This window comes from Carlito syrichta, unplaced genomic scaffold, assembly GCF_000164805.1.
Source record: "Carlito syrichta isolate Samal-C Ts95f unplaced genomic scaffold, Tarsius_syrichta-2.0.1 Scaffold303382, whole genome shotgun sequence".
NCBI classification, from domain to species: Eukaryota; Metazoa; Chordata; class Mammalia; order Primates; family Tarsiidae; genus Carlito; species Carlito syrichta.
The window spans coordinates 314,389-327,220 of NW_007247478.1; the positions used below are offsets into that span (position 1 = coordinate 314,389).

The 12,832-nt window shown below is 38.8% G+C and overlaps 1 protein-coding gene across 1 annotated transcript in view; it reads left to right on the plus strand.

The window, feature by feature from the left end:
* The window catches only part of AFF2 (AF4/FMR2 family member 2), a 165,591-nt gene extending 154,220 nt beyond the window's left edge, over nucleotides 1–11,371 (plus strand). Inside the window, exon 16 of the mRNA XM_008058552.1 lies at nucleotides 1,992–11,371. Within this exon, the coding sequence (XP_008056743.1) occupies nucleotides 1,992–2,113 (122 nt within the window). The 3' untranslated portion in view covers nucleotides 2,114–11,371. The remainder of the gene's footprint in view (nucleotides 1–1,991) is intronic.
* Nucleotides 11,372–12,832: the final 1,461 nt, after the last annotated feature.

Sequence of the window (12,832 nt, forward strand, 5' to 3'; positions counted from 1 at the left end):
GTTCCCTACCTACACAGTTGTCCATACTGGCCAGTTGGAGCAGTTATTAAAATAATTACCTGGGTATCTAATTAAGAAGACTGCCACAGACAGCTTTGTACAGAATACCCAGGGAACACTCTGGCTCACATGAGGCTCACATTCATTCAACAATGAGTGAGTCCTTTACCACTTTCTTTAATATTGCATTATATAAGAACATATTTTAGAGGCCAGAAATAATTCATTCGTTTATCATCAGAAATTACTTTTATTGCATTGTACAGAGTAAAAAGTATTACTAAATCAAATGAAGTTGATAACTGGAGAAGGAACCCATATGTTATATATAGCATGAAGAATTAATTCATTGTTTGGTGAAATACCATCTGCTGAGCAAACAAGCACATGTAAACTATGCATAGAAATCACTTTCCAAGAAGGCAGGCTGCCGTCCCAAACACTTTAGGGCAGGCTCCAGTCCTACCCCCTGACCTCATCCTCTGGCCCAGATTCCTCACCCCCAGGGAGCACAAGTGTGAGTTCCTTATGGCTAAGGCTGCTTCCTCTAACAAGAGCTAACAAAAAGGATGCCAGAGAGCCCTCTCATAATCAAATGCCAGACAAATGAACTCAAACATGAAAAGGGGGACACCTAGTTAGTTTTTAGACAACATATAGTTTTCCCCAAATACTACATCTACACCCTCCAAAGTAGACATTCTAAAACTTCAGTCACATTGGTTAGTAGTGGAGCCTGGGGGTTACCCCTTCCCCAAGTCAGCCAAGGGGCACTCAGGTGGGTATTCTTACCATTCACGTTCTAGTAGTAGAAGTAATCATGGGATAGATACTTGCAGGTCATTTTCCATCCCTAAAGTAATTATTAATGAGACTTACCAAATCAGATTCCACCTTAAACATTTATTTGGCTCTGAAGTCTGATAGCTATAATTGCTCCACAGATTCAGGGGCTTTGTCTATACCATACCAAGAAAAATCAGTAAACTCAGTTTATTTAGACAAAAGAAAAAGATGATAATTTCATTTCAGTAACACACACAATAACAAACAGTTTGACATCAGATAGAGCATGACTCCCTATCTTTTGTGTATAAAGACCCCGTTCCAAATATAAATGTTTAATATGTAAAAATATACATTTATTATATAGTATAAAATATAGGAAAATATGTTTATATGTGCAATTTGTTGTATATTTCTAAGTATATTATATATTAATTTTATATAACTATATAGACAAATATATATTTACATGTAATTTATAGTGATATATGTATGTGTGTGTCTGTGTGTGTGTGTATATATATATGAAACTTCTACAGGATTATAATGTTCCTTTAGAATCTACTGTCTGAGAAAACATATAGTGATTTATTTAAAAACTTGCTCTGAGCCGGGCTCGGTGACTCAGCCTGTAATCCCGCACCTTTGAGAGGCTGAGGTGAGTGGATTGCCTGAGCCCGCAGGTTCGAGGCCCGCCTGGGCAGTGAGACTTCATCTCTACAATAAATCAAAAAATGAGCCGGGCGTGGTAGTGCATGCCTGTAATTCCGGCTACTCAGAAGGCTGAGGCGGAAGGATCGCCGGAGCCCAGCAGGTCGAGGTTGTGGTGGCTGGGAGCGGCCACTGCACTCCAGTCTGGGCGACAGAGTGAGACTCCAACTCAAAAAAAAAAAAAAAAAAAAACTTGCTCTGAATTTAGTGACAGATTTAAATTAACTTGTGTTTTATTAATCACAATAACACAAACATGTTTTGTTCTGCAGAGTATTTGGAGCTCACTGACAATTAAAATAACAGTGCTTGATATACATTTTGAGTTTGCGTCTCTTAGTAGGCACTTTATAAGTTTTTTGAATGAATGAACAAATGAATCACTTTTTCAATGTCCATGTGGTTGTGGTGTCGCATGAAGGTGCCTTTTCAACGTGGGACATATTTCCCTGATATCATGTAAAGGCCTGACCCAGGACTGCTCTGCTTTTCAGAATTCTTTGGCGATCTGGACACGCTGATGGGGCCTCTGACCCAACACAGCAGCATGACCAATCTTGTCCGCTACGTTCGCCAGGGACTGTGTTGGCTGCGCATCGACGCCCATCTGTTGTAGTGGGTGTTCTCTCGTCTCCAGCACCACCTATCACTCTACCTGTGTCAGCGCACCAATGGTCACGGTGGAACACCACTCATTGGGGAAAGTTCTCTTTGGTTATATTTGGTTTTATACTTCTTTTGTTATCTGCGAAAAACAGAAGTTATTGTAAGTTGACACTACAACTTGAGAACGGTGTATGTTTTATTACTTAGTCATTTTTTCCGGCACTTGATATGCATTTCTCAAATCTCACCACCTTTTTGTGCTTTATGGAATGACAGTCCCTACAGTATTGTTTTAAGTCCACATTACCCAAAACAAAGAATGGGAAGCATTTATCACAAAGACACGCTCCTGAGAAATGCAACAAGCCGACTTACATGTACATGAGAACTTTGACACAAGGGACTGTCCCCCAAGGGACTTTATTTTTTCATGTCCAGAAAAGAACGTATCTCAGTATCTATTGTTCAACTTTTGTGGTTCCAGTAGACTCAATCTTCAGGTGAGAATTTTTATTGTCAAAATCCACTGGTTAGATGTTGTAGCGACATCATAAAATCAAGAGTCTCAAAATAATAAATGAGCACAGCAATGCCACTCTTAAAATGATGCTATGCCACACAACCAGATAACTTTCTTGTTAGCGTCCCTGTTTTGATTCTCTTTTTTTTTTATTTTAATGAGAAGGAGGAGTGACATTTATTTCAACAACTTTAAGGCATCGACTGACATCATTATTTTTGAACTCCATGATTTGAAGCATAAATCCTCACCTAGGATTCTCTTTGTGCAAAGCTTTCCTTTTGAGGAGCAGTTTGGTAAATGCACATTGGTAGCCAAAATGCTGCACTGCAGTCTTAGAGTTGGAAGATAAGAGTGGTCTGGAAAATGTCTGACAAGGAATTTACACCTCTGCCTTCTTTGCAGTTGGTGAGCAGGTCCACGAGAGGCAGGATTTTTAAATTGTATTTTGCTCAAATCTATGGAAACAAAAGTGGTTATCACTACCTAAAAGTAAAAATATACATTTTTTCCCTAGTGGCTTTAAAATCTGGACTTCCCCAATTATTATCCCCATTTTCTATTGTACAGGATTTCCTTTTTCTACTTTCTTTTTTTTTTTTTTTCTGTTTTCTGTCGTTCCTTTTTCTTCTTTTTGGCTCATTAACTTTTGACTGAAATACAATCACTGATTTTATTAAAGTCTATACATTAGCTTGAATCATTTCCATGAAAATTCCAAAGAAAACTACAAACTCTCTAAGTGGGTAGCTAGCGGCTTTTGTTTTTTTTTTAATCTGAATCTTGGGGTAGTGCTTCACCCCGAAGTGCTTTGAAAGAGTCCTGAAGATTGGAAGTAGTTCACTTAATTTAGAGACATTTCCCCATCGGTTGTGACTACCCTCCCCTTAAGATCCTTTGCATTCATTTTATGTCCCTAAATATAACAATGTAAATATCATCTTTGATATTCCAGCTCACCAGTCTCCCACTTTTAGTAAACACTATCCATGTATTACTTACTTGTAATTACCTGCCAGTATATAATTCCACGTAGCCTTTAATCTGCTGAGTTATTGAATTCTGCTCACTGAGTTATGACCAGATAAATAATTGATATGCACATGAAAGATGAAAACTTGTATGATTATTAAAGCAAGTCATGCAGGTCTGGTATAGGAACAGCAGGTGATCACTCTGCACTCTCATTGTTAAGGTTAGCTATATCCCCACTTGCAAAAGAGCCACACTTGAGCTGTGCTCTGGTCACCTTTGAGTTTAAGGCCCTTTGTTGTATAATAAAGTTGTGGAAGTTGTACTCCAATGGCTGAAGCCATGTTGTTAATATGGCTGATGGGAGCATCCCAGCAGCTGAACCCAGCACTTTTTATGCTCCCACTGTGGTTGAGCTCTATGTTTACAGTTTCAACAACACTTACACATGCGCACACACATACACACATACAAATGAAACCTAAAAGAATCTTTTCTGAGCCTCTTAAATGAGGAATATGATAATATGAAAGACTCTGAACACCCCAGGTGGGTGTCACACATAACAATTAAGCTGATGACTTTACAGTGACTCAGTTCTTTGTTTTCCATGACTTGCCAGGTAGAGTACTTGGCTATTACTATGTAATGAAATCCATTTGCTTGTCTTATAAGTTCGACCTAGACCATGATCCTAGACCATTATGGATTTAGGAGCAGATTCTTCTTGAAATTCAGAAACTAGACATTTGAATGCTAAGGGCAGTTTTCCAGGGAAACAAGCATATTGCCTCATGGATGAAAGACTTGTAGCTCTAGTTTCTGTGACTTGTTATATCTACTTACATACAACAGGTATTGCATACAAGAGAATTCTCTGTCATCTCTTGTAGTTAAATGTAAAAGGTGTGCCACTTTTTACACAGCACACTTACGAAATCTGACAGTCGAGCTCTGGCTCACCACCTGATACTTAGTAGACCCACTTTTAAAGTAACTTGGAAACCAATTAAATATGAAGGTTGAATTACCTTCCTATCTCTGGAGATGAGACATCTTTCAGTTTCATGATTGGGGATTGTTGCTGTTTTTTAGGCACTCTATTTATCACATCATAAATGGTGATGTGTGTAGTAGGTGCACAGTTCTTTGAGGGATTAAGGGATTGAGATATTTTGTCAAGTGAATCTCTTCAGTGTGCCAGTTTGTGGGGGGGGATATGAGACACATGGATGGCAATGAGAGATCGTGCCTCTAGAGCTTGCTGGAGGCTCAGTGTGACACATCTAAATAAGCACGTGGAAGTAGAGGAGAGGGCAGAGTCAACAGGCAGCTCCATCTGAGCAATTACACCGACTGATTTCAGCCCGGTGACTTGACCCAGGTAGGGCCACCACTATGCCTTCATTTGTCACCCAAGCTCCAACCACAGAGAGTTTAACAAGTCTGTGTTATGATGTTGGCTTGGCTTTGTATTTTTAATTAACTCTGGATTTTTTAGTGGTTTTGTCATATTACTGTCTGAGTTTGGTAGGTAGGATTAATTTGAAAAGAGTTTACTAGTGTGGTCCTCCGGGTAGAATTTAGCTGTAAGCATGTTGTTAGCCAGCCTGTAGACTGTTAATTACTTAATAATCTCATTGGGAAAATACTAGTAGTTTTATATTTGGATGACATAATTGGAAAAGCAGATTAGCTGCTGCTACTTTTAAAAGACTTGAGGTTGGGATGCCTTTTTTTCCTGTGTAATGAAATTAAAAGATCCAAATCTTCAGGCAGTAACCAAGTTGCAAAATTAGATACCATTGGGTAAAATGTGTTTTGTTGTGTTTCCAAATGGATGGGTTTTCATTTGGACATTGCCTCGCAAAACACATTGAATTTGGACTGCATTGGAAAGATACTTGTTCTAGCATATCTTTCCTGAAGATGTCTAATTTGGATTTTGTTTTATTCAAATTTGCATCCCAGAGTTTGAAGTTGGAGTTTGAAGTTGGAAAGTACTTTTGAAGGCAGAATCGATTGAGTTGTGAGGATGAAATCCCCACATACTTCTTAATAGACATGATAAAATTCACCTGCTTGAGTTGGCAGGTGGGAGAACCAAACTGGATCACTGGGTAGGACTACTCAGTAAAGCAATGAACTGCTTGCTTAGAGAAGCATCACTATCCCCGTTAAGAAAAAAAGTGTGGCAAAATGATATGGCTACACATTGTCAAACGAATGGGTTGATTCGGTGTCCCCAAATTCAATTCTTTGGGGAAAAATTACTGAGCCAGTTGTGGGTGTTGTGATAAGCAACTGGCAGACTAAAAATTCTTCGTCGTTGTTGTTATCGTTGTTGTTGTTGTTGTTTCTCTTTTCCACTCGCACAGCCTTATTCTTGTAATTAAACTCTGATTCATTTTCTCTTTGGTGTTAGCAAACTCCAGCAACAGAAATAGCATCTGTGTATTGATAATCAGCATTTACCCTGGCAGGAGACTAATCAGCTAGGCTGGTCTCAGACATTAATTCTACCATCTGATATTTTTGGCGAAAGCAAAAGTATTAATTCCCTTTCCATACTCCTCCTCACAAATCTAGAAACCCTCTTTACCAAGAGCATCACATTTTACTCTGTAATCTACTGATTGAAAGAAAATTGCATTGTGGGGAGGGCAAAGGGAGGCTATGGGTGGGAGGGTGGTGGAGGGTGGGGAAGCCCCTGAAAGCCAGATGGCAGTTCTTGCCCCCTTTTGCTTCTGACCTGAGATGTTAAAGAATTATTCATAGTGCTCACTTTGGGTTAGGAGACATTGAACTGCTTTTCAGATCCATGATCAATCATCATTCTTCTAAGAGATTGGAGCTTTGCTGTTTCATTAACTGTGCAGTGTAGACTAATGGTGTTTAATAAAAATCATTCAAAATTTCAAACTCTTTTGCCAGTGACCTCAATTTTGTTGGCTCTTTGATTTGTATCAGACTTTGAGGAGGGAAGGGGGAAGCAAAGGAAGCCTGTTTCCAGTAGCCAACTTCAGCCTGCCTGCCTGCCAGTGGTTGCTGGTAAGCAGCAGCATGCAGACCAGCTGTATGAAGCCTCCTGAAGAATGCCCCAGTGGATGCTTCCGGCTGGCTGGGAATAGCTTGTTCCTACTGGGGGACTCGTTGTTCTCCAGTCTCTGCAGCAGGAAGCCAGCTGCCATATCCGGAGAGAATTTCAGACACTTTACCTTTTCGTTGTGTCCTGCATCACTCATAGGTCTGCAAAATAGAAATGTCTCTGAGAATAGAGCCCAGTGTGGTGACAACAGGTAGTCAATTGCATCCCATATACTCTGTGCCCTCCTATGGGTCTGCAGCACCTATGAAATTGGGGCAAAATGAGCCCCTGTACAGGAAACAAAATGGAGAAACTCCAAAGAGGCTCGGTTGATGCTTGTTGCCCAGACCAAGAACTAGCTTGTCCTTTGGTCAGCCTGGCATGCAACCAGTGGTAGGCTGGTAAAATGTTTAACAACTGGCTCATTGAAAATAGAAAGCACCTGACTTGTAGCATTTGTCAACTTCCAAATAAAATACTCCCACCGTGGCTGATTTCAAGCCATCAGCTGTGACGTCACTAACCACAGGGCTGGAAAGAAATATACTGAGTTGTCTTTTGCAAGCTTGGGCCAACCAGCTCCAACACACTACTGGATGCAGCCAATCCAAGAAAGCTCAGATTTCACTTATCTGTTCATGTGGATACACACACATACACTCCTCTACAAACACTTCAATGGCTAAAACTATTACATCTTTCAAAAATATGAATCAACCTTCTATGAGTGTAGATAGTTTATGATGAGGTCCTAGAAGTATGGGCTTCACTGGTGGCCTGGTTTCAGGTAGGACATATCTGAAAAGAATGAAGCCCTCTTGAGCTGAAAGAACAGATGGATCAGTGGTGACAGTTTTGTCATCTCCTCATCTCATAACTAAAACAGAAGTGAGACAAGTGATTAGAAAACCCTCATGATTGTTTTTTTTACAAAGGTTAGGTATTTGTTCTTTTATTATTATTATCACTATTTTTATTTCAAGTGGTATTTCTAACTTTTAAGTGTAACCTAAGTATAGTATTTACCACACCTCAACCCAAAAGTCATTGTGCTGTTTTCTTGTAATATGGAAATTCAGTAATTCTCTCATCTCTACATTGTTGTTCATAAAGTTTTTACTTTCATTAAGGAATCTAGGGGGTTTTTTGTCAACATTTGCTTTTCAATGTATATTACTGTCCTAGTTCTGAATTCAAACCAGAATATCCTGCATCAATTACATGACTAATATTCAGAAATGATCATCCAAACCAAAATAATTATCTTTTCCACCCAATATAAAAAAAAAAACAAAAGTCACTAACAAGAAGGCATAAACTTCAGTATATTTTTCTAAGAGAAGGGGCTCTCATTAGATACACACACACATTTTTATAAGCCCCCTTCTTCATAAAGCATCTTGAGAGTAGAATATAAAGTCTCAAAGGATCCATTCTCTGGTCTTCTGCAGTTACTAAGAGGTTTGTACCTGGAAAGATGGAAGATTTTGCCCTAAAATCTTATTTTTTAAAAAACATTTCCATGTCTGTCTGGGCCTGTGTCCATGGTTAAATGTCAGCACTGGAGGAGATTCATGTCTTGCTCTTTCTTTCTGGTCTTTCTGTCTTTTACCTCTGCAGTTCTTTCTGTGGCTAGCACAATAGCAGGGTCTGGGGGGTCTTTCCTTTCATGATATTCTGACATCTGTCCTTACTGGAGAATGGTAACATTTGGGTCTGGTTTAATTGACATTCCACTTACACAGGGACTCTGAGTCCCCCAGGCAATGAACTGCTTTTCATGGCTACGAAGAGTTAGAAAAGCATTTAACATCATCTAGCGCATACCCTATTGCAAAACCATCCCCACTGATCAATCATATTCACTCACAAATATTACAAATGAGATTGAACTTGTCTCAAGACAATTTGTTGAGTACATAGTTTTCTTCCTGGATGATTCTACTCTTTGGATGTTTTAGAAAGAGAAATGTCTATGATGTAATCCCTCACATTTATTTGAATTTACAAATTGCGGGTTTTATTCCTATTTTCATTGGAATAGTGCTTCTGAAGATTGTTGTAGTGTTGTTGTCTATAAAAATTAATATGTCAGTAGTGAGCCTCATAGAAGTACCATGCTCAGAAACAATCCTTAAGATCAGAAGATACCTAAAATTCTTCCCCTTTCACACTTGGTTAGATGAGTGACATATTCTTTGGATCCTTCAAAGAAGAGACTGGTTTATTTTTTGTTCTGGTGGTGGTGGTGGTTGTAGTTGTGGCTGTGGTGGTGGTTGTTACTTGTCTCTATTTTCTGACTCTGGCTTTTGCCTTCCTGCTAGTGTTCTTTCTCGCTCTGAACAAATGAATGGTTAAATTAAATGTGAGCTTCTGAATTGTACTTGTTTATGCTCTTAAAACATAACAGATTAATAAAAATAGAAGTGTTCTGATTTATAACATGCCCCCTGGAAAGGCATGCTGTATTATGAAACCATGATAATATAACTGCATTATTACATGACAGTATAAATATTAGTCTGTTGAATTCATTTGTCCAATTGTATAACTTTGTGGAGCAGTGTTTTGACCTTTGCTACATAATCTTGGAGCAAGTGGAGTGGTTGCAGGCAGATGAGACAGTGTTTATATCAGGATTTTTCAATGAACTTTAGTTGGAGGCCTGACAATTGCAAACATCTTCAGATGTTGCTGTCACCATTATAAATACGAACAGCAAATCTCTGTTCAAGAAATTCCCCAGAGCACTTCAGTCAAGACGTTTTAGGGTCATCTTCTCTTTTGCTTTCTCCTTTTCTTTTTCCATTTTTTTTTTTGGAGAGAGGCTTGTTATTAATGACTGAAGAAACATTCTGATTACAATGGTGTATTTCTCTCTCTCCTCTCTCTCACTTCCTCTTCTCTCCCCCATCCCTCCTACCTCCCTCCCTCATTAAAATATTTAAACCTGGAGTCTTTGGTAAATCTGCATTGGCCCAGTCTATATGCCAGGAATGAAATCTAGGCAGATATTGATGGGTTTAGAGCAATTCACATTCACTGAGCCCTTTCACACCCTGCACCAATAAATGACAAGAAGGACAGGGGTAGTTTTTGCAGAGGGGCCACTTTTCTAATATCTTCTGAGACTTAATGCAGTTTAACAAACAACTCCACCTAATTTTCCAATAAGTAACTTGACTGAGACTTGCAAAATACCCCTGAGAGTAGTCAGGGGTGTCTTCTGCCTGGTCTGTAGTGTGTGTGTTTGCTTTGTATCTAAGAGGCACATTCACGTCTTGTGTGCTCGCTTGAAGTGTTTTCTAACATTCCCATTTGTCTGTATATAATAACCAGAAAGATAATTCTAATATGTTGTAAATGAAGATGTGACTCTATAATCGTTCTCTTGTTCTTGGGGAAAAATGACATTTTCATGCATATTTTAAACAGAAACTTTGTATATTTAAGTGTCATGGAAAATATTTATTGAGTAACTGGTATACAAATGGAAATTTACTTGTCATCATATGCTTCGTGTGTGGGGGTGCTCACCAACACCATGTCTCTGGACCATTGTGGCAAGCCATAACTGCACAAAGAGAACACATCATTACTGTGTGTGGGTGTGTGTGCGCGCACACGTGCACATGCACACATTCGTGTGCTTATCCATGCATGTGCAACATGTCTGGCTTGCTGTTCTTCATGAGATTTTAGCTTTCCCTTCTTGAAAAAACATTGTTTTAAAGTTCTAGGAGGCCATGGCTACATTACTATATAAAGGCAGTGATTTGAAATGAAAACTCTCCCTCTCGGAAGCTTTTGTTATAATATGATGATTTAATTAAATGGATTCCACTGGCCTTTGTGAGGGAAGAGGGTCTGTTCAAATCGAACAGAGTTTCCTAGAGAAAAGTGTAGATCAAGATGTATGGGAAGGAAGATGGAGGCCACTTCAGCTGCAATAACATGAGTTGAGTTGAGCCCTTGGGGTTGGAGTGGGCTTGCTCCAAGTTGCAGCTCAGATCCTTAAGGCTGATGTCTGGTCTGGGCTCCCTCCAAGAGTAGAGAGGAGCAGAACCATCAAGAACAGCCTGGCCTGGCTCCTACCAAGAAAACCACTTGAGGTCCTACCTCTAGGGAAAGACCTTTTCCCAGGGGCACCTCAGGTGGCCATTAAAATGTGATGATCATTCAGAAAGTGCCCCCTTGGCTTTAATATAATCCAATTAGTCTTTTTAACCATTGTTTTTTGGGTGCAGATTTTCAATACTCATACTCATTCTAGATCCACCAACTGTCTCTGTTCTTTAACAAGCATGCTTGTCTCGTCAGAATTTCAGTAAGTTCCAGTATCCTGAATAGACCAGGGTAAACTGTTCTAACATCAATCAATGAATGAGATGTTATCTGGTTTTTAAAAACTGATTTCATGTGCTTTCTGTGTATAAAAACGTATATGCCTGTGTGGCTTTGCATTTCAAATGTGTGGCACACAAAGCGTTTTGTTGGTGCGTTGTTCTCAGTACAGTAACTCTGTGTATAAACATTTTAATGTGGTTTTGTTGTTTTCCAACAAGATGTCTCTGTAAAAATGATATTGGCTGAGCTGGTGTGTTGGTTTTTCTCATAGAGGCATTAACTATACTGCCAATGCATTGAATTATTTAAAAATGCAAAATAAAATTTTTATGAAAATCTCATTTTAGATGTGTAAATTATTCTGCTTATAGACTTCCCCAGACCCAGTACTTTGTCAACACCTCTTTCACATTATAGTACATAGACAGCATTCGCATTTAGCTCAACAGCTGTAAAACTGAGAGCCATAAAGAAAATAACTCTCACAAAGCCAATTCACTTAATAGGAGAGACCCTTGGACCATCATTCAAAGCCCATTTAAGAGAAACTGGTAAAGTGTTTAGTTATCTGAATTCCTAGTACACAGCACAAAAGGCCTGCAAAGTATAAAGTTATAAATGCAGGAGATGCTGAGAGAAGAGACGGAGGAAATTATAAAAGTAGACTAAAAACTTAAAACACAACTGGCAGTGGCCATTTACTGCAGCGGCATGTAACCACTAGCCTGGAAGGACAGAAAAAGCAGTAATTTCAGATTACAATGATTGAAAGTCATCAGGAAAAAGTGATCTTAAGTACACTCTTTGGACTACTCACTCATGCCATATATTTTAGAACTATCTATTTCAAAATGCTAAGCTTGTTGATGGTTAAAAAGTAGATGCTTTCAGAAATTTCATTACTACAGAATAATTGAGTTGATGACTAATTCGTAGCATTTTTCTTGCCATGCTTTCCTGGATGGCATTCTCCCCATACACAGCACAAATGTCTCAAGCTGTCTCTGCTGCCTTTACTCTTTTATTCAACTCAAACAGAAGACTATGTTGGAAACGTTTACTTTTTTTCTATTTGACACTCCATCTTCTCTACCCTACAAATAGCACTAACTTTCTTCAAATCTGCAAAATGCAAGGCGTATTCACAAGCACAACATTGTCACTCCAAATGATTAATGACAAATGATAAACAAACTCCCCGCAAGACAGTGTTGCCATGCCAAAAACAAATGCTATGAACTTATGCATCAGCTTAATATTTTCTGGCCATGCGAAGTGAGGAATTTTGCAATGCTACTATACAACATAAACACCTATCGGTAAATGCAACATTAGCAATCAGCTTGGTTGAATTGCCTGTGAACAAATGAACTACATTTGACTTGGCCATACATCTTGACTCTGCATAATCATCATCATAGTCCAAGTGTGAACACTGATGTAGCTAAATGTGGTTAAAACTGAGAGTTGTCACACACCACTAAGAATTTCAAATACATTCCAAAATATGTATAAATATGAACATTTTTCTTGTGAGATAACGAAGAAATATTTTATCCAAGTAAATAGAACTAAATGGATTGTCAATTTTTTCTCAAGCAGCCATGTTGTTTTAAACTTAAAAAAAAAAATCCGCATGCCACAAATGATGACCATGATTAGGTGAAAGTATGCACACATACAGAGACGAACTGCCAGGAATTATGCAGAATGACATTTTTTAAATGAGAGTGTTAGATTATGCTAATTGATCAGTTTGTGTGGCGTTTGTAAGCACCAGTAAGGCACTACTAGCCAGACAC